A 21,370-nucleotide genomic window follows, 5' to 3' on the forward strand; every position below is an offset into this window, starting at 1 on the left:
CCCTGCAAAGCAAAGCAGCACTTCCCACCATTATCTTAATTCATAAAAAACGCCTCTGGGCCTCATTGAAGCTTTAGAGGAATTTATAGAAAATAAAAATGGTGTCGGTAAGGGTGTAGCCCGCGTTTTTATCTAGGAGGGTGTCTATTTGCCCACAAATATTGCCAAGTTGGCACCTCGGAAAACGGAGGAGGACGACTATGATGCCCTCTGAGCTTGGCAGTTTTCTTGCAGACATTTCATGACCCAACTAGGGAACATCATCAGTGCTAAGAGAGAGAGGGATCACCCCACCCACACGTATAAGGCAAGCTACAAGTATATAAGAGAGCAATCCCACTCCCTTCTAGCCCTGCTGATGTTCCCTAGTTGGGTCATGAAACGTCTGCAAGAAAGCAACCAAGCTCGGAGACCACCAGGGACCCTTCAGTCCTGCCCTTCCCCAGCATCGGAGCCTCCTCCAGAGCCGGGGCTTCGCTCAGGGCTCCCAAGGCAGAGAACCCTCGGGCTGCCCACCAAAGGCAGCCACCGGGAGGAAATCAGCCCCGGTGGGAGGAAGAGCGCCGAGGCCGGAGAGGCGCTCCCGGACAAAAGCCCAGCGGCGGCGAGGAGGGTCTGGGGGCGCTGCAGCGAGACCCCTTTTTTCTCCCACCAGACCCTCTACGGGGGTCCCACCCCTTCCCTTAGGGTAGAACGAGTCGCCCCGGGAGCGAGCGAGCGAGCGCGCGCGCGCCACCGCAGCGCTCCCGACTCCGGCTTCGCCCCTCCGGCCCGCGGGAGGCCACGGACGGGCGGCGCGCGCATCCTTCTTTCTCCCCTCCCTTCACCGCGCGCGTCCGTGCGCGCACCCTCTCCTTCCCCGCATAGCCGCCCCGCCCCCCTCCGGCGCGGACCGTGAGAGGCGGGGCTACCCCGGCGCAGGCGCGTTTCTCTCCCTCGGCGCTGCGTTCCGGGGGCGCGCCCGCGTCCCCTTCTCCTCCTGCTCCTGCTCGGCCCGTAGCGTCGGCCCCGCCCCCTTGTCGGCCCCGCCCCCTCGCTCGCTCTCAGGGTCTGCCGGCGGCGCGAGCCGCGGCTCCTGCGCAAAGGCTCGGCCTCCTTGGGCGCGCGTGCGCGTTAGCGTCTCGGAGCGCGCGCGGCTACCCCCACCCCCCCGCACCCGCCGCTCGAGACGCACGCGGCCCCGCGCCCTGCCGCTTCTCCCTCAGTCGATGGTTTCGCCGCCGCCTCCTCTCAGCGTGAGGCGAGGGCGCCGCCTCGGCCTCCCCCGCCGCCTCTCCCCGCCGCCCTCTGCCGCCGCCCGGCCTCCCCCTTCCTCCCTCGCGGCGGCCGGGTGAAGGGAGGCAGGAAGGGCGGGCGGGCGAGCGAGGGAGCGAGGAGGGAGGGAGGGAGGAACATGGCGCCGCCTCCTCCGCCCTCGCCGCCGCCGCCACCGCCGCTTCGGGTCCTCGTCCGCCCCGCCCCGAGAGCCCGGCCTGGCCCGGCCCCGCCGCCCCCGACCCGGTGAGTCGCCTCGCCTGTCGCCGCCGCCGCCGCCGCCTCGGCCCGGCCCCGCCTCGGAACAATGGGGGGGAGGAGGAGGGGGGGGGAGGCGGGGGTCCCCAGGAGGAGACCCCTCCCGGAGCGCTGCCAGCGGGCGGGGGGGGGAAAGGGAGGCGCCCCTCTGCGGGAGGGGGCGCGGCGCGGGAGGGGGGAGGGAGGAAGACCCTTCCCCGCCTCGGGGAGGGCCAGGTGGGTCCTCCAGCCCCCCCCCCGCACTTCGGGGGATGCAGCATCGGGGGTGGGGAGCGGGAGGGGAGGAGGAAACGGGTCGCCCCTCCCGGGCGCCCCCGGGCTCTGAAGGGGGCATCCCTGGCTGGGGGTGGGATGTCTGTCTGTCTGGCCCCTCCGTGGGGGGAGAAGAGCCCCCCCCCCGCCAGCCTTACACCGCCCTCCCTGCAAAGGCAGCGCCGATGCCTGAATTCCGAGGCCGGCTTGGATGTGCTGGGCGGACCCAGACAATGAGGGGCCTGGAGTTCCCAGGGTGCTGTGATTGGAGTGGGGGGGTCTGGGGGGTCCGTTTTGGCATAATGGGGGAGCTGGAGTCGAGGTAAAAGGGGAGAAGAGCCAGAGAAAGTGTGAGGGACAAAAGGCCAACGGCGCCTCTTAGGGGTGGGGGGCCTGGGAAGGAGGGACCATTTGCTGGAGTGGGGTGGGAAGAAGCCTGAACTAACCTCTGTCAACCATCAGAAAACAGCCAGAGATCCCTTGGAAGCAGCAGAGAGAGGCTGGGAAGGCTCCTGCTTGGGGTCTGTTTTGCTCTGGGAATACTGGACAGGAACTGGAAGCCCACAATTGGGGATTCCTGGGTCCCCCAGATAGACAGCTGGAATTCCAAGTGGCCCTATTTTGCCTCTGGGAAGGAGGGCTTCGTCCAGCCCTGCTCTCTAAGGGAGGTGGTAATTCCTCTCCTAAAGTTAAAGAAGTTGGAATACAGGTAGCCTTTACACTTACGACCGTTTGTTTCATGATAGTCCGAAGGTACGACAGCGCTGAAAAAAGTTGACTTATGACCGTTTTTCACACTTACAACAATTGCAGGATTCCCACGTGGTCAAAATTTGGATGCTTGGCAACTGGCATGTAGGTTGCCCCATCCTGGGGTCACGTGATCTCCATTTGCAGTCTTCTTGGCTGGCGTTCGACAAGCAAAGTCAATGGGGGAAGCCAGATTTGCTTTAACGACCGCACAATTCACTTAAGAACTGTAGTGATTCATTTACCAACCCTGGCTAAAAGGTCGCAAAATGGGACACAACTCACTTAACAAATTCCTTGCTTAGCATTGAAAATGTTGGGCTCGATTGAGGTCGCAAGTTGAGGAGTTACCTGTACGTTGAGATCATCTGTTGCTGCAGAGCTGAAATGAATGTTGGGATTCCAGGGAAATCCATGGGGATTATATCTATTGCCCCAGTTTCAGAACTGAGGGTGCATTTGGGGGGAAAGGGCCCATACCTTCCCCTTGTGAATGTGTTGTCTCCACCACCTTCAATTCCTGTTGCCTAAAATGGCCAGACCAAAATTGGTTTCACACTTTTCTGTACAGATTTATTATAATGCTCAAAACAAGCCTTAGTTAGGGCCTACCTGTGTGTGAGCGATAACATCGTGGGAGAAATCAGGTGCTGTTTTCTGCGTGTCTCATTTTTTTCTTCCATCTGGCTCTCCTGAGAACAACGTCTCCAAACTCTCTGCAGAATAGCAACCTTTGGCTATTTGTAGTCGTCATCTCTGCAAGTCAGTAATGCTTAGGAAGCAAAAAGAGGCTTTCCTTAACTTGTGGCTGCAAATGGGATATTTTGTTCGATGCGGTAGGATTTATCAGGCTGATGTTACTTCATCAAAACACTTGGGGAAATGTCATGATACAAGTCATGCTCAACTTCTGGCGATTTTGTGGATGTATTCATCTAATTCTCTTGGCCACACTACAGAAGCAGTTATGCTTCTCCAATATGTTTTTTTCAACTTCCCAATCCTGGAAAATCTGCAATGCTGTGCTCTACCATCCAAGTTAAACTGGACAGGACATCCCCTTGCTTCCAAGCCTAGACAAAATGGTATTGTAAAAGCCATCCAAAGCAGCGGGGGGGGGGGGGGAAGAGAGGAGGAGGAAAAGAAGGCTCTTTACATTTTTCTTCTAAATTCTCTTCATCTCTCTATAATATACTGTTGAGGTGCATGAAGGCTCTGCTTGCCTCCTTAGGCTCATTTTTCCAGGTCACATGTGCTCTCGCCATTACGTCTTCCCCAAGGATGGATGGATCGAGAGCAATTGCCTTTTTTCTTTAGAATCTCTTGATTGTTCTGTTTGAATAATTTAATTGGTGAAATGTAGCCTTTCTAGTGGAGATGACATGAATATCCAGGTTCCTCCTTCTGGAAAATTAGAATCACTTTTACTTTAGGAGGCTTTGAATTTATTACTATCCTAAAAGACAGGAACAGAATTTTCCAAGGATGTATATCTGAGATTGTAACAGCATTTCAGCAATTTTCCTTTGTTTCCCCCTTGTAGTCTTTGTCAAGAAATCATCAAAACATCATCTTTACATAGCAAATTAATTAGAATATGCAAATGACAAATAATGAGCATTCTGTTTACTCTGTCTGCAAGTGCAAAGACTGCCACTCACTTGAATCCACATTTTCGTTTATATAAATGTGTTTTTGAGAGGTTAGTAATCATCAGGTGTCTTAAATAACATTTATAGGATGGGAAATATATATTTTTATTAAAGTTGGTTCAAATGTTCATTAATATTTATAAGTTTCTAATTTCTGAGGTTTTTGTTTTACCATGTTTTGGTATCAGTTCTTATTATTGATATGGATATCAAGACCATTGGTTTTTTGGGTTTGCTAATCTTTTATACAAAATAGTATACTTTATCAGGCTATGTGCAGCCACAATCTAAACAATGAGTCTTTTGCAGAACTAATTCTGCCAGTAATCATAATTTCTGTCACTGAGGTAGTCATGAATTTTTAATTCTAAATGATGTTGGAGAAATCTTAGCTTTACTATTTGCAGTTTTAATACTTAGGGATGAGATTTTTTGGAGTACAACTGATTAAATAAGAAATAATTTTGATCCTGAAAAGCCATTTTAGATTTATTTGCATCTGAGCATTTAGTTGCAAAGTAGAATATAACCAAGTTTGTGGGGCCCCCCCACTTCTCTCTCCCCCCCCCCCTTGTAAGGTCTGAAAATACTGCCAACAGCAGATTTTCAGGATGTGGCAGTAAATAGTTTTGTTTTTTTCCATTCCTTCACACAGGATGGACTGAAGCCTTGGACCTGGCTTTTAACTACCATTCACATTCTTGCAGGGAAATGTTGGTGTGTCCTTTTGTAAAATGCATTTTATATGCATTAAGTAGGCAGCTTTCCCCAGGGCTTATTTTCCTTCTGGTTCCCACGTGGTTGTAGGAACTCCCTTTCCATGCTGAAAGTTGAGAGACGGAGAAAATGCAAGACAAGTGACATTTTTATATGTTTTCAGGTTTTGATGGCTGTAAGATCCTTAGTGGCAAGGTTTTGAAAAGTTATTATGTATTCTTGTTTCTAAGGTTCTTTGTGTATTCTGCAGAGGTGCAGATTTTGCTCTTTTTTTTTCTTTTTCTTTTGGTTTCTAGAGGGGAAAAATGGGGTGCTGAAGAGAGAAGGATATAAGGAAAAAAACATATAACCCACTGATTTTCAGTTAAATGTAGTTTATGGTTTGAACTGAAACCTGAGAAGATTTGATCAGTTCCATGTTTGTCTTGTAAAATGAACTGTGGTATTTTGATGAAATTCCATTGCATTTTGTTCAATCAAGTTCGGCAGTGTGAATGAGTTTATATTTTTATATTATAGTTCAGTCAATCTGTGCCTAACTGTATTTTTGTAATTGGTGCCTCATTTTTTAAATAATATATTTACTTGGAAGTTAACTGCATTTGTAAAAATATTATCAATATTTTAGAATGCAGCTTAAAACGCGAGTGCCAGCATTTCTTATGGAGTCATTTTGACCTTGTCCTCAAATAGCAATTGAATGAATAGTTTGAATTGTGTTTCAGGAACAAACTAACACTTTGGTGTAAGTGTTTCTAACTATTTTTAACTATAGAACTGGCTACTTGCAGACTTACCATAGCAGATAAATTTTCACGTGCAGCCTAATCCCATTATTAATTTCCCACTTTTGATGGAGATGGAATGCACAACTGAGCCGTTTTAATGTGATCGAAGAATCTGCTGGGATAAGCAACGAATTTCAAACTGAAAAAGAAAAGTCCAGTTGCCATGACTCAGATTCCAGTTATACTAGGCAATCCCCCTACCTTTCCTTTTGGTCAAATTGAATTCCTTCCTTATAAGCTTATCAAGAAACCACTTGTCTTTTAGCTGGCCTCCTTTTTTTCTGAAATAACTCAGTCATTGTGTGCTGACAGATAACTTACAAAGTTTTTGTTTGGTCTTATGCATTTCAAAGCAAACCGGCTCTCTTTGTTACTGCTTCAAGTTGGTGCAATTTGCTGCTAAATATAAACATGAAGTTTCAATTGTATAATTTATATGTACTGCAAAGGTGCTATAATTACTAAAACCTACCTTGTCTTTGGAGAACACACACATTTAGTGTAAGAAAATGGAATGATGCTAGCAAATTGCATATCAAGTTGCATAACATAGATGGAACAAATAGGGGTGTTGCTGTAGTGAATAAGTATTTTGTAGCATATTGCTTCATCAGTCAAACCACAAACATTGGCACTGCAACTTCCATCCATATGGTTTGCAGTGTAATCCACTAAATTCAAAGCATCCTGATAAAGTTTTGGGTTGCTGACTAAATATTTCAAAGAAGGGAGGCCACTTTGGTTTGGTATGATGTGAACAAGCTCCTGGACAGTGTACAATGAGGGTTCATGCTAATTATCATTAAATTTATGTGCCACCTATCTTGTGGTTCGAGGTGACTCTAAGTGGCTTTACACCTAGCCACAATATGATTTGTAGGAATATGCCCCAATATTTTAACCAATCATTCAATAAACCATCAATAAAAGAAAATAATAGTTTAGCTTGATGTGTGAATCTAGCTACTTTGTTGAAGAAACAGGTATTTGTAAATTGTATTTTTTAAATACAATTAAATACAGTACAAATCATTTCTGATTTAGTGAGAAATCTAATGTGCTGTGCCTTTCAGAGAGGTATACTATACCTTGCTGTAAAACTTACCAACTTTATATAGTAATTCTCTGGAATTTCTGGCCAGTTCGTAGCCTTAAAATGCAATAAAATCCCTTAAAGATCCAATAATAGCCACACTGGGCTGATTTTTTTTGTTCTGGACAAGAATAGAAATTTATAAGACATATGCTTGAGAAAATTGCAGACTTCTAAGAATCCAATTTTTCTATTTTCAAAATATACTTCTGCCATGCTGAGATTTTTTTTTCAGGACAAAGTGATTTAAATCAAGCTTTCACTTTCCAAGTCAATTATTTTCTGAACAAATACTGTACACTTGCCAGTTGGTTGCTATATTAGTTAAACTGTTTCTGTTGCTGATAATTGGAGCCTTTACATTTTCAGGCATAATGCAGGAGCTCTCCCCATCTATCCCACATGCCTTCTGAACAACATAAATTTATATGGTTCCCAGAAGCAAAAAGCAGTTATTTCTTAATATAGCTATTTCTCTTGTTCAGCCAGCATTCTACTGCTAATCATAATTGGAAAAATCTTATTTTTTTCAACAGATTATTTTTTTAATAGAACAGCAATTTCATGGCAATTTTTAAAATTAATTTACATCTGTTAGGAAAATCCACTTTTTTTTGTCTCAGTTAATTCTTGTTAAAACTAACAAAAGTGAGTAAGTTAGTGGATTTGCCTGAGATTTAGTTAAATGTCTATAGAGCTTCTCAATCGTCCAGGTCAAGATTGTCCTGAGAGTGCTTTTACAAGAGGCAACTGTGTTTTCTGGGTTTTTCTTTGAAAACGTTTCGCTTACCATCCAAGAAGCTTCTTCAGCTTTATTTGAATGCGAGCATTTGGCTTCAGTGAGACGTACATTGATTGACCGATTGTGTGTCGTCAAGTTGGCCTTAACTCAATGACCAGATATTTTTCCATAGGGAACTATCTCTAACCTGATCCTTTAGGTCAGTATTTCTCAAGCATGGCAACTTGAAGAGGTATGGACTTCAATTCCCAGATTTGTCCCGGGAGTTGAAGTCCACACATCTTCAAGTTGCCAAGGTTGAAAAACGCAACTTTAGGTCTTTCATCCGTGTATCAATCATCACTGTAATCGAGTCCATCCAGCCTGCTGCTAGTCATCCATTTCTTTTCTTCTTTTCTTTGTCTTTTTTCAACATCTTTGCCAGCATTATACATTTTCAAGGGAGCTAGGTCTTCTGTGTTAGATGTCCAAAATATAATCTGAACCTGGTCATTTGTGCCTCAAGTGAGAAGTCTGGATTGATTGATCCATTTGTTTTCTTCGGTGTTCTTGTTATTCTCCAGAGACTTCAACACCAAAGTTCAAAGCCTCGGTGCTCTTTCAGTCCTGGCTCTTCCAGATTGAACTTTAATTTCCATTGCATGTCGCAGGGGAAAACATTGTCTGAAATGATTCTGATCTTTGTAAGTATAGGCACATATTCACAGCATCTCAATATCTTTTCCAAGGCTTTTCAGTGTTTTTCTACCAAATGCTAAGTCTGTGGCATATTTCTCGACTGCTGGTTCCTTAATTATTAACAATGGATTTCCACTCTGCATAGAATACAGAATGTAATGTTAGAATTCGGTTCAAAAGCTTCTATCTGCAGCTGCCTTGCAACCCTGGGAAAAGACACAGCTGCTTTAAAGAGTTGCCAAAAAAAGTGTTAAACATTTGGGCCACCATACATTCCAATTCACGTTTTTTGCAATTAAATTTGAAGGGTTGCATACTGTTTCAGTAGCTTTAAATTTTAATATGTTTCTGTTGCATCTCTACAAATTATTTTAAGGGGAACTCTGAAATAATCAACTATTTTTTTAAAATTAACTTGATTTTTTTAAAAAAAACAAATTAATGCATCAATTTTTATCCTTCTTGCTTTCTCTTAAGGGTATAAAAGGAATTTTGGCAGTTTGGTGATGAAAGTGGTGAAGGTTGAGAATCAAGGCACAGTAAAAGAAACTATTGCTTGTGGACTTCAATTCCCAGCATGGCTGGCTGGGGAATTCTGAGAGTTGAAGTCCACAGGTCTTAAAAGTTGCCAAGGTTGGACACCCCTTGCTAAAATAATTGGGTTGTAGGTGCTGAACAGCGTGTCCAGATGCTGATGCTTTTATTTCTCGACAGTGATTTTTTTTTTTTAACACCAGCTCGGAGCACTGAAAATGCATTGGTGTTAATTGTCTTTCTAAACTGATGAGACTGATGCAAGCAGAAGCTTCTCGTCAAAGATTACTTCTGGGTGTAATTATTACAGTTACTTAGTGGCTTGAAATGTATTGATTATCTTTTAAAATAAAATTGAAGATGCCGGTGGGCTGATAAAAGCCGTGTTAGCAAAAGAATATACAGAGAGTTAGTCATATTTCATAAAAGAGAGCACTCGCCACATCACCAGGCAAACACATAAGGAGAAAGAACAGGGACCATTGTTCACCTGACACGTATATTACAGATTGTGGCGGTTTAGTAATAGGTCTGCTCGTCTGCATATTCGATATATATTCTTTTTTTTTTTCAAGAATGAACAGCTGGTTGCCTGTGAATAGCTCTCAAGTAGGGCGTGAAGGTATGTTATGGCAGGACTCAGCATTTGCAATTCAGTGCGTTCTTTGTGTGTTAAGATTTTTTTTAAGTATCATTGTTAGCAGAAGTAGATTCAGATCTCTTTTGTGGACTGTCTGTTTCTTCTCTTAAAATTGAGAGAGCTAGTAATTCGGGGTGTTCACCTCCTGGAAAAAGAACCAGTGTAGTTGGATTAAAAGATTGTTGGGTTATTAAATACATTGTTCATCTTATGCCCCGGGAAACTGACAAACTGATCGTAACTGAGTTTTGCAGGTTACAGGCACCTTAGAATAGGACTATGAGGTAATGGACCAGGTGCTTAGCCGTAGACCTTGCAAGTCATTATGGTCATAGGTTGAGTCAGTTGCCAAGCAGCTGAATTTTGATCACGACCATGAATGTAAGTGTGAAAAACAGTCATAAGTTATCTTTTTCAGTGCCGTTGTAACTTCGAATGGTCACTCAACGAATGGATATAAGTCAAGGACTACCTATAGTATCTCTTTCGAAGAATGCGGAAATAGAAATAATGCCAGTGTATTAAACAATTGTGGGTGCTATCTTCATAGGATCCTTTCCAAGTAGTTCTATTTTGATGGGTTCCTTTGTCCTAAGCTCTGGTTAACGATTTTGCTGAGAGAAGAATTACAGAAGAACTTTGGTCTGCAAGGCAGCTGTGCATCTCTTGGGAATGTCTTGGTTGCCAGTCTCTCTGAAATGGGAGGGAAGCAAGAACGAGGCTCTTAGTCAGCATTTATTAATTTCAGTGGGATTTCTGCAGGTAATATTCCCCAGTGGATCTACCCCTCTCTTTAAATTCAGCTGTTGCTAAATTCAGCAGCTCTCATTTGGGAAGCTAAGCTCTACTTGTTACTTCTTGGTTATAATTACAGATGTCTTAGATTAGGGGTCACCAATCTTGGCAACTTTAAGCCTGGAAGACTTCAACTCCCAGAATCCCCCAGCCAGCTTTGCAGACTGGGGGTTTCTGGGAGTTGAAGTCTGCCAGGCTTAAAGTTGCCAAGGTTGGAGACCCCTGTCTTAGATAATATTTTCAACAGCATCAGTCTCTTTTGAAAACATCTTTTTCCACTAAAAATGCCCCTAGAAGTGCAGAAGACAGAGCTGTATATGCCTGTCTGTCATATATGCCATTCCATCTTAAACCAGTTTTGAACGGTTTACAGTCCTCCTATAGATAAACTGGGTAAAATAATGGGAAAAGAACCCAGTAATAAAATTATGAAATTGTGTACAAGGCCAGCAAACAATACAACAATGATACATACACTTCTGTAGGTAATCCTCGACTTATAATTGGAACCAGAAAATTTGTCATTGAGTGGTGTGATCATTAAGAGAGGCATTGTGTGACTGCATCTGATTTTACAGCCTTTTTGCTGTGGTTGTTAAGCGAGATATCACAGGATTGTGATTTGCGACCTTCCCTGCTGTCTTCCCCATTTTGCTTTTTGGAAGGCCGGCTGGGAAGCTCACAAATTGCGATCAAGTCACCCTGGAACCATCGCAAATGCCAGCCCCTGCCTAGTGCCCAAATTGCAACTATGCCACTGTTGGGATCTTGCAACGGTTGTAAAATGAGGACTGGCTGCAAGTCACCTTTTTCAGCACTGTCATAAGTTTGAGCAATCACTAAATGAATAGTTGCAAGTGGAGGACAACCTGCATCAAAGGAAGGATGTAAATAACCAGTACAAATAGTCCTCGATTTACAGCACTTCATTTAGTGACCATTCAAAGTTACAACAGCACTGAAAAAAGTGATTTATGACTGTTCCTCACTCTTACGACCATCGCAGCTTCCTCATGGTCACGTGATCAAAATTCAGGCGCTTGGCAACTGGCTCACTTTTATGACGGTTGCAATATCTCCATGGTCACGTGATCCCATTTTGCGACCTTCTGACAAGCAAAGTGAAGGGGGAAGCCGGATTCACTTAACAACAATGTTGCTAACTTAATCTCTGCAGTGATTCACTTAACGGTGGCAAGAAAAGTAGTAAAATGGGGCAAAACCCGCTTAACAAATATCTCGCTTAACAACAGAGTTTTTGGGCTCAGTTGGGTCGTAAGTCAAGGACCCCCTGTCTGTGGAATCATCACTATTCCAGGGAAGAGGGTGTTTGGTTGAGAAGGATGAATGCAGAAGGAGCCCACCCTTGGCTCTCGGAGGTACCCAGGCTCCCTTTATCTCAAGAGCTTGAATTTCTCCTCAACTCCCATCTCCACTTAGTTAGCTTTAATGACCCAGCTGGGAAGGCATCCAGCCTGCTTGGCGAGCCTCCAGTTCCACCACCATCCGAGCGGCTTGATGCTTCAAAGTGTGGCGATACCACAGGGATAACGGGAGCTTAACTACCGTAAGCTAATAGCTCCCGTCCTTCACAGGGATTCTCGGGCACTTTTTACTTCTCTAAGAATGTTCAGAATTACAAGGCAGGTGAAAAAGGGCTGTCTTTGCAAATTCACTTTCTCTTTGATTATTGAGCACTATTGGATTTTTTTTTAAATTGGGGCTAAGTTTGATTCATAACCTGCTCTTTTTTAGTTTGTCCATTAACAGAAAACGGAACAGGTTCTTGGGTGGTGGTGGTCGTGGTTATTATTATTATTATTATTATTATTATTATTTAGCTCATTGGACAGTCACATCAAAAGAGAAGATGACAAAAATTACTCATTGTGTCATCGGGAGGTAACAATAATAATAATAATAATAATAATAATAATAATAATAATAATAATAATAATAATAATAATAATAATAATAATAATAATTTAATTTGTATACCGCCCTTCTCCCGAAGGACTCAGGGCGGTGAACAGGCAGATAAAATATAAATACACACAATAATTAAAAACATCCCTTAAAAAACTAATTTAAATGCCCAAAATGTTAAAAAACGTACTCCCCCGTAAAATAACAAAATTTTAAAAACCCATCCAATAAAAATAAAAATCAGGCTAGTCCAGCCATACGAAATAAATAAGTTTTAAGTTCGCGGTGAAAGGTCCTAAGGTCAGGTAATTGTCGAAGTCCGAGGGGAAGTTAGTTCCACAGGGTCGGAGCCCCCACAGAGAAGGCCCTCCCCCTGGGGGCCGCCAGTCGACACTGTTTGGCTGACGGCACCCTGAGGAGTCCCTCTCTGTGGGAGCGTACCGGACGATGGGAGATAGAAGCCGGCAGTAGGCGGTCCCGTAGATAGCCCGGTCCTAAGCTTAAGTCTTGTGGACTTCAACTCCCAGAATTTGCTATAGAAATGCGATGTGCTTTTACCCAGGGCTGCGTTGGAGGACAGCTTCTAAGCTGCAATTGGGAGCTCAACGCTCCCGGTATTTAAAAAAGGTGCCCCAGAAGATACTTTTATGTGGTGGCCCCCATTTTTTGAAATAACCTTCCTCTGGTACCTGACTCTGACATCTGTCTGCAAGGCTGTTAAGCCAGGGCTTTTCTGTGAGGCTTTTGAATTGTCACGTTGTCTAGATAGGATTGACTTGTTTGGTGTGTAGATTGGAGGCGACAGCCCATTTCTCTGTTGTTTTATGCTGTGCTTTGCTGAACAGTGTCAGTTGTGTAGCTGTTTCGTGTTGTAACCTGCCATGTGCTCCCCCCTTTAGATTACGTGCTGTAGAAGATTAAGTATAAATGTTTTGTTTATTAAATTTATAAACGGCTTCATTACGTTTCAGAACAATTCTGGAATGGTTAGAGTAGCTTTGGAATCCAGATAGTGCTCGTCTTACAACCACATCTAAGCCCCACATTTCCGTTGCTAAGCGAGACAGTTAAGGGAATTTTGCCCCATTTTATGATCTTTTTTGCCACGGTTGTTCAGTGAATCACTGCAGTTAACATCGTTGTTAAGTAAATCTGGTTTCCCCATTGACTTTGCTCGTCAGAAGGTCCCAAAAGCGGATCACGTGACTCGGAGACCCTGCAACCATCATAAATATGTGTTGGTTGCCTGCAAGAGTCTGAATTTTGAGCATGTGACCATGGGGATGCTGCAGTGGTTGTAAGTGTGAAAACCAATCATAAGACACGTTTTACAATGCTGTTGTAACTTTGGAGGGTCATTAAGTGAGTGGTTGTAAGCCGAGGACTTAATTGTAATTATATGTTCATTAAGAACCCCTGTTTGGAACTCAAAATACTTCAGAAGGCTTCATAATGATCTGTCTTTTCCTACTCAGTGTACTTTCCCTAATTCACGACTGAAGATCCAATAGAGGAGTAGCAAAGCCAGTGAGCACCATTCCTACCCTTGGTGTTTCCTCCCTGCCCTTCTGACAGTGAATTCTCAGAGGTGGGCTGGTCTTGGTCTTGGTAGGGGCCTGGTTTGAAAGCTCCTCTCTGCCTCTAAGAATAGCCCATCTGTTGCCTGAGATTAAACATTTCGGATCCAGATGGTTAAAAGCTTAAATCAGCCTTTCCAAAGATATAAATGACCCATTTCAGAGATTCTCTACACTTCAGCCACCATAGTGCAGTGAGGAAATTTATGGCTCTGCGAGGAACTCCGTTGCCCATTGTCAGGCAGCGTCTCCCTCCTCTGCCGCTCGTGGTGCTTTCAGACTCATTTGCCATTGGCTTTATTAAAAGTGATTTTTAACAGCATGTCATTTCAAACACTCGAACCACGCCAGGCCGAAAACGAGCGTTAAGTACAAATATCACAGATATTGTTTGCCGAACAAGCGCCCTTAAATTAAGTTAATTTGTGGTGAGTTTTGAAACGGGCTCAGTTGGGATGTGTTTCCGTTTGGTTAAAAAGAGCATCCAGCAGACAAGAAAGCTAATTTAGTTGTGAGCTGCATGCGGTAGGGAAACGTTACTTGTTCCTTAACAATAAAACATGATAAAATAATACAGAGTCCTACAGCGTAGGATTAACTAAGGTTGGCAGCCGTTCTGTGGTACTGTCCAGCTAGCTAACTACTGTAATCTTCTGGACTGAAGAATTTTCCCTTGTTTCCTGCAAATGAATAACGGTTTCACAGATACAATAAAATACATGCATTTGTGACTGGCTGGATGCGCACATGATGCTAAGACCATGATTGCTATGCATTTAACATAAGGTAGGCAGCCAGTAGCCCTTGGAGTCCACCATCCTGACATCTGAAAACTAACGACTAACTGAAAACTAACTTTAAGGCTTGTGAACTTCAACTCCCAGAATTCCTTAGCCGGCATGGCTGCGTCCACAAATCTTAAAGTTGGCAAGTTTGGAGACCCCTGATCTGAGCCATAAATTAGGCATAGCACAATTAATAAAACAAAGTCCCACGAACTTCCTCCCAGTGGAAGTACCCTACCCTGCTGACGTTCATGATACAGAGTCATCCATTGGGACCTCAACTTGTCCATGACCCCTGACGATGTGTGTGCATCAAAAGCTTACCCATCCTTCGCTTAGCCTGATCCATTATGGTTTGTAAAGAATATGCTGGCTAGGGAATTCTAGGAGTTGAAGTCCATGCTTGCAGATGGAGGAATGCTGGGAGTTGAAGTCCACACATCTTAAAAGTTACCAAGTTTGAAACACACTGCTCTTAAGAAAGTGTGCGTGTGTCTGTCAGATTCTTCAGGGTTGCTTATTTGCTATGGAGAAGTTAAAGTACTGGTTATAGGGATGAAGCTCTTGATGTCGGTGGGGGCCAATCCATACTTTGGGGGTGGGGGAGAAGTGGAGAGGGAGAAGATACCAATGGAGATGGACATAAATCCTCAGTGTACTATCATCCCCATGAATGGCTTAAGATATTACCTGTTTAATGTATTTTGTACACTTGAATCCTTCTTTTCATGCATGGATCCTCAAAAAGCAATTTGAATGTAAAATAACGTGTTTTACAGAGAGGCACTCTGTATTTGCTAAATAGTAATAGAAACTTGGCACTATGTAAACCCCTGCAAGATTGAGGAGAGCAGCAAGGATGGCAGAACGTAGATGGCGGTCAGGAAAATTCCCTGGTTGCAGAGTCAAAGAATGAGGATGGGATAAAGTAGATTTTAGTTGGTTTCATGGGTATTAGATGCTGTAACACTTGTATTGCAATCCCCACCCACCCCCAATTTTAAAACTTTTCTTGCTAGGAAACTGGCTGACATAATATTTCTTGCTTAGAAAATACATCTGCTAAATTTGAGGTCTAAAAATGCCGCAACATTTCATTAATCTCCTGTAGATGTTTTAACAGAGATTGCTCACTGGTAGTTTTCCAAATTGGAGAACTTATTTGTCCCCCTTTAGTTAAATGATATCCCTGTTTTTTATTTATTTATTTCATTTAATAGAATGCCCCCTACATCTTTTCTAACCCCATTCTACCTTTTTCCTTAAGGAGAGGGGGATATCATTTGTAATGTAGAAACGTCTAATACTTCCTAATCACAGCAGCTTTATAGCTTTTAAAAATCCTGTAAATGGGAAGCTGGTTGTACAGAGATAGCAAAATCATAACATAATGATACCTTTTTAGTACTGAAAATTGTGTGTATTTCTATATTTCTTTTGGATATGTGAAAAACCCGGATGGCTAGATACCTCAGTGGGGAATGGAGGTGGTCTAAATCAGGGGTCTCCAACCTTGGTCCCTTGAAGACTTGTGGATTTCAACTCCCAGAATTCTGGCTGAGGGACTCTGGGAGTTGAAGTCCACAAGTCTTCAAGGGACCAAGTTTGAAGACCCCTGGTCTAAATAACAGCTATACCTTTGAGATGTAATTGTACTTGGGATAAACTCTTGGTCAGATTCAGAGCAGGGTTGAATTTCTACTCTGTGCTGGTTCCTCCTTCCCAGTTTTTTTTTAAAGAGTTTGGAATGTTTTATCTGGTGACTCAGCTGATTTTTTAAACTGCCGTTTAGAAAAATTGAATGTGCTTGGGATCAAATGTTGCAGGTTTCTTTTTCTAACTCAAACATACAATAGCATTAAAAACTCACAGCCACCCTTTGTCTTTCGTAAACCATTCCGAATGAAGAACTAGTTAAGCAGCATTATTTAACAATCGGAGCAAAAGGTATTATATACTGACTGCGGATTCAAGATCTCCCCTCCATCAGTCATAACTCTAGACCAGAGGCCACCCTTGTTATGCCAATCCCCACTTTTAAAGCATAAGTAACAGATTAAATCTACACCCCCGCAGATTAACACGCCTAATATGTTTCGGAATGGCTTGAGCTGAGACAAATTGCGTACTGCTTTTTAATTAACCTCTGTATCACTACCTTCTCTGGCTCCAGTTAACATAGCACTATAGAATAATTCACTTTGTTCCCTTTACACAAGGAGGTACACAAAGTGCCATTCCTGAATCTTACATCAACAAAAACATCAACCATTCAGTAATTAAGGGAGGAGGAAACGTGATATCCATGTTCCCCAACGTGGTGCCCTCCAGATGTGCTAAACTCACTCAGAAGACAAGGGGCCTTTATAAGCCTGTCCTCGTGGAAGGGGCTGAGTTGGGGGATTCTTCAGGTACAGGTCGACTTACAATCATTTGTTTAGTGACCTTTCAAAGTTAAAATGGCACTGAAAAAATTTATCACCTGTCATCACACTTACGTCCACCGCACATTAAATTAAATTTCAACCATCCTGAACCATTTCTTGTTTTTCTTTTCTTTCAGGGAAAAATGCTGATCACCCAGTTGTGAGGATCGGAGACAACTGAGCTGCTGGTGGCGCGCCAAGAGTGGGGACAGTTGTCTTTGCTGTGCTAACCGTCCTTAATCCGAACTGCTAGTAGTGCCCCTTGCCGTTTAGGGGTTGCACGGGAGAACCCAGATAGCCTAGGAAGCAGCCCTGCGCAAAACAGGATGTTTGGACGATGATGATGGCAAGGAAGCAAGATGTCCGCATTCCCACCTACAACATCAGTGTGGTGGGCTTGTCCGGGACCGAGAAGGAGAAAGGCCAGTGCGGCATCGGGAAGTCCTGCCTCTGCAATCGGTTTGTGCGGCCGAGAGCAGATGACTTCCACTTGGACCACACCTCCGTTCTCAGCACCAGTGACTTTGGAGGACGGGTGGTTAACAATGACCACTTCCTGTACTGGGGAGAAGTGGTGCGCTCTCTGGAGGACTGTGTGGAATGTAAAATGCACGTTGTGGAACAGACCGAGTTCATCGACGACCAGACTTTCCAGCCGCACCGCAGCACCGCCCTGCAGCCCTACATCAAGAGGGCCGCGGCGACCAAGCTGGCCTCGGCTGAAAAGCTCATGTACTTTTGCACCGATCAGCTTGGCCTGGAGCAGGACTTTGAGCAGAAGCAGATGCCCGACGGGAAGCTGCTGGTGGACGGCTTTCTGCTCTGCATCGACGTCAGCCGGGGCATGAACAGGAACTTCGACGAGCAGCTCAAGTTTGTCTCCAACCTCTACAACCAGCTCACCAAGACGAAGAAGCCCACCGTGGTGGTCCTGACCAAGTGCGACGAAGGCGTGGAGCGGTACATTCGAGACGCGCACACTTTTGTCTTCAGCAAGAAGAACCTTCAGGTGGTGGAGACCTCGGCCAGATCCAACGTGAACGTCGACTTGGCCTTCAGCACTTTGGTGCAGCTGATCGACAAAAGCAGGGGAAAGACTAAAATTATCCCGTACTTCGAGGCTTTGAAACAACAGAGCCAACAGATTGCTGCCGCGAAGGATAAGTATGAGTGGCTGGTGAGCCGTATCGTTAAAAACCACAACGAAACTTGGTCCAATGTCTCGCGAAAGATGCAATCCTCTCCGGAATATCAGGATTATGTCTACTTGGAAGGGACTCAGAAAGCAAAGAAACTTTTCTTACAACACATCTTTCGCCTCAAGCAAGAGCATATCGAGCGCAGGAAAAAGATGTACCTGGCCATGTTACCTCTTGCCTTTGACGCCCTGATTCCAAACCTGGATGAAATCAACCACTTGAGTTGCATCAAAGTGGAGAAGCTGCTGGAGACCAAGCCAGACTTCTTAAAGTGGTTCGTCGTGCTTGAGGAGACGCCCTGGGACGCCACCAGCCACATCGACAACATGGAGAACGACCGCATCCCGTTCGATGTGATGGACACCTTGCCTGCCCAGCAGCTCTACGAGACCCACCTGGAAAAGCTGAGGAATGAGAGGAAGAGAGCAGAAATGAGAAGGGCTTTCAAGGAGAATTTGGAGACGTCCCCTTTCATCACCCCGGGAAAACCTTGGGAAGAAGCTCGCAGTTTCATCATGAATGAGGACTTTTACATGTGGCTAGAAGAATCTGTGTACATGGATATTTACGGTCGGCATCAGAAACAAATTATCGAGAAGGCCAAGGAGGACTTCCAGGAACTGCTCCTGGAGTATTCGGAACTCTTTTACGAGTTGGAGCTCGATGCCAAGCCCAGCAAAGAAAAAATGGGGGTCATCCAGGACGTCTTGGGGGAAGAGCAGAGATTTAAAGCATTGCAAAAGCTGCAGGCCGAACGAGACGCCCTGATCTTGAAACACATTCACTTCGTCTACCATCCCACCAAGGACACCTGTCCCAGCTGCCCGGCTTGTGTAGACGCTAAAATAGAGCACTTAATAAGTTCCAGGTTTATCAGGCCCTCGGATCGCAATCAGAAAAACTTGCTTTCCGATTCCAACATCGACCGCATCAACTTAGTCATCCTTGGGAAAGACGGGCTCGCCCGTGAGCTAGCCAACGAGATCCGAGCTCTTTGCACAAATGACGACAAGTACGTGATAGATGGGAAAATGTACGAGCTCTCCTTGAGACCCATCGAGGGGAATGTCCGGCTCCCGGTTAATTCTTTCCAGACACCCACATTTCAGCCCCACGGCTGCCTCTGCCTTTATAACTCTAAGGAGTCCTTGTCTTACGTGGTGGAGAGCATCGAGAAGAGTAGGGAGTCCACCCTCAGCCGAAGGGACAACCACCTCGCTCACCTTCCTCTCACTCTGATTCTGGTGAACAAGAGAGGGGATACCAGTGGAGAAACACTACACAGCTTAATACAGCAAGGCCAGCAGATAGCGAGTAAATTGCAGTGCGTCTTCCTCGACCCGGCTTCCGCCGGCATAGGATACGGGCGCAACATTAACGAGAAGCAGATCAGCCAAGTGCTGAAAGGCTTGCTGGATTCAAAGCGCAACTTAAATCTGATGAGCTCAACCGCAAGCCTTAAAGATCTGGCCGACATCGACCTTCGGATTGTCATGTGCTTGTTGTGCGGAGACCCTTTTAACGCCGACGATATCCTTCTCCCCGTTCTTCAGTCCCAAACCTGCCGGCCCTCCCCTTCTGGAAGTAGCAATTCCGTGTTACTTGAATACCCCATCGGACCCCACAAGAGGCGCATCGAACTCTCCTTGCTCTCTTTCCACTCCGCCTTCAGCATTCGCAAAAGCTGGCTGGTCCACGGTTACATTTTGTTTTACTCCGCCAAGCGCAAGGCATCCCTGGCTATGTTACGTGCCTTTCTTTGCGAAGTGCAGGACATCATCCCCGTTCAGATTGTGGCGCTCACGGAGGGCTCCATCGACGTCCTGGACAACGACCTGAGTCGAGAACAGCTGACGGAGGGGGAGGAAATCGCCCAGGACATCGAAGGGAAATTCACCAGCATCCCCTGCAGCCAGCCTCAGCACAAGCTGGAGGTCTTCCACTTGTTCTTCAAAGATGTGGTGGAGAGGAAGAACATCATCGAGGCAACCCACATGTATGACAACGCCGCGGAAGCCTGCAGCACCACAGAGGAAGTCTTCAACTCTCCCCGGGCCGGCTCCCCTCTCTGCAATTCCAACCTGCAGGATTCCGAAGAGGATGCCGAGCCCCCCAGCTACAGCCCTTTCAGAGACGACGGCTCCATGCCCACCTTGTCCAAAGATCTGTCCAAGCTCTCCATGGAGCTGGAGGGCAACGATGGGCTTTCGGTCTTCTCTGTGATGAGCACTTTCGAAAGCAAACTGAACAACAAAGTACCTCCGCCGGTGAAACCAAAGCCCGCTGTCCATTTTGATATTGCCAAGGGGGATCTCTCTTACCTGGAGCAAGGACATCGAGAGGGACAGCGGAAGCCCGTCTCCTCCAGTAGCTGGCCACCTACCGACGGCTTCGACCCTTCAGATTACGCCGAGCCGATGGACGCCGTGGTCAAACCCAGGAACGAGGAGGAGAATATCTACTCTGTGCCTCACGACAGCACCCAAGGCAAAATCATCACCATTCGGAACATCAACAAAACCCAGTCCAACGGGAGCGGCAACGGGTCGGACAGCGAAATGGACACCGGCTCATTGGAGCGGGGGCGCAAGGTGTCTCTGACCAGCAAGCCAGTGCTGTATCGCACCCGATGCACGAGACTTGGGCGCTTTGCCAGTTTCAGGACCAGTTTCAGTATAGGGAGTGATGATGAGCTGGGGCCCATCAGGAAGAAAGAGGAAGACCAGACGTCCCAAGGCTATAAAGGAGATAATGCTGTCATTCCCTACGAGACCACTGATGAAGACCCTAGAAAAAGAAATATCTTGAGGAGCTTGAGAAGGACCACCAAGGTAAGATGTCTGTACATCTGGGAGTGGTTTGTCAGCCATTAGAGCAGGGGTGGGGAAGGATGGCCCTTTTATGACTTGTGAACTTCAACTCCCAGAATCCCTGAACCAGACATGCTGGCTCAGGAAATCTGGGAGTCAAAGTCCTGAAGTCATAAAAGGGCCATCCTTCCCCACCCCTGCATTAGAGGGTCATTCAGTTGTTTGGTAATCCAGTTGAAAAATAATTAGGAGTGGTTTGTCATGTTTGAACTCGGGGGTACTTGTATTTTTGGAACAGAGGGCTGCATGTCTGTATAAGACTTGGACAATTTATTTGCTGTTCAGAAGCGTCTCTATTTGAGAAACATTGGGAACAAATGTAAAGGATGCAACGAATACTTAAAATTGTTGATTTAAAGATAACCGTTTTGGTTTCAGAAGTTAAGGTGCTGGATTAGAACTCAGAAGACATCGGGTGACCTTGGATCAGTCAC

At 45.3% G+C, this 21,370-nt stretch overlaps 1 protein-coding gene across 2 annotated transcripts in view; it reads left to right on the top strand.

The window, feature by feature from the left end:
• Window positions 1-1,057: 1,057 nt before the first annotated feature.
• The window catches only part of ARHGAP35 (Rho GTPase activating protein 35), a 51,256-nt gene continuing 30,943 nt past the window's right edge, over window positions 1,058-21,370 (top strand). Inside the window, exons 1-3 of one of the 2 annotated variants that reach the window (XM_058195436.1) lie at window positions 1,058-1,500; window positions 16,661-16,852; window positions 17,005-20,897. In XM_058195436.1, the coding sequence (XP_058051419.1) occupies window positions 17,205-20,897 (3,693 nt within the window). In that variant the 5' untranslated portion in view covers window positions 1,058-1,500; window positions 16,661-16,852; window positions 17,005-17,204. The remainder of the gene's footprint in view (window positions 1,501-16,660; window positions 16,853-17,004; window positions 20,898-21,370) is intronic. The other variant, XM_058195435.1, reaches the window with a different exon arrangement.

The sequence above is a fragment of the Ahaetulla prasina genome, chromosome 10 (assembly GCF_028640845.1).
Source record: "Ahaetulla prasina isolate Xishuangbanna chromosome 10, ASM2864084v1, whole genome shotgun sequence".
Classification (NCBI taxonomy): Eukaryota; Metazoa; Chordata; class Lepidosauria; order Squamata; family Colubridae; genus Ahaetulla; species Ahaetulla prasina.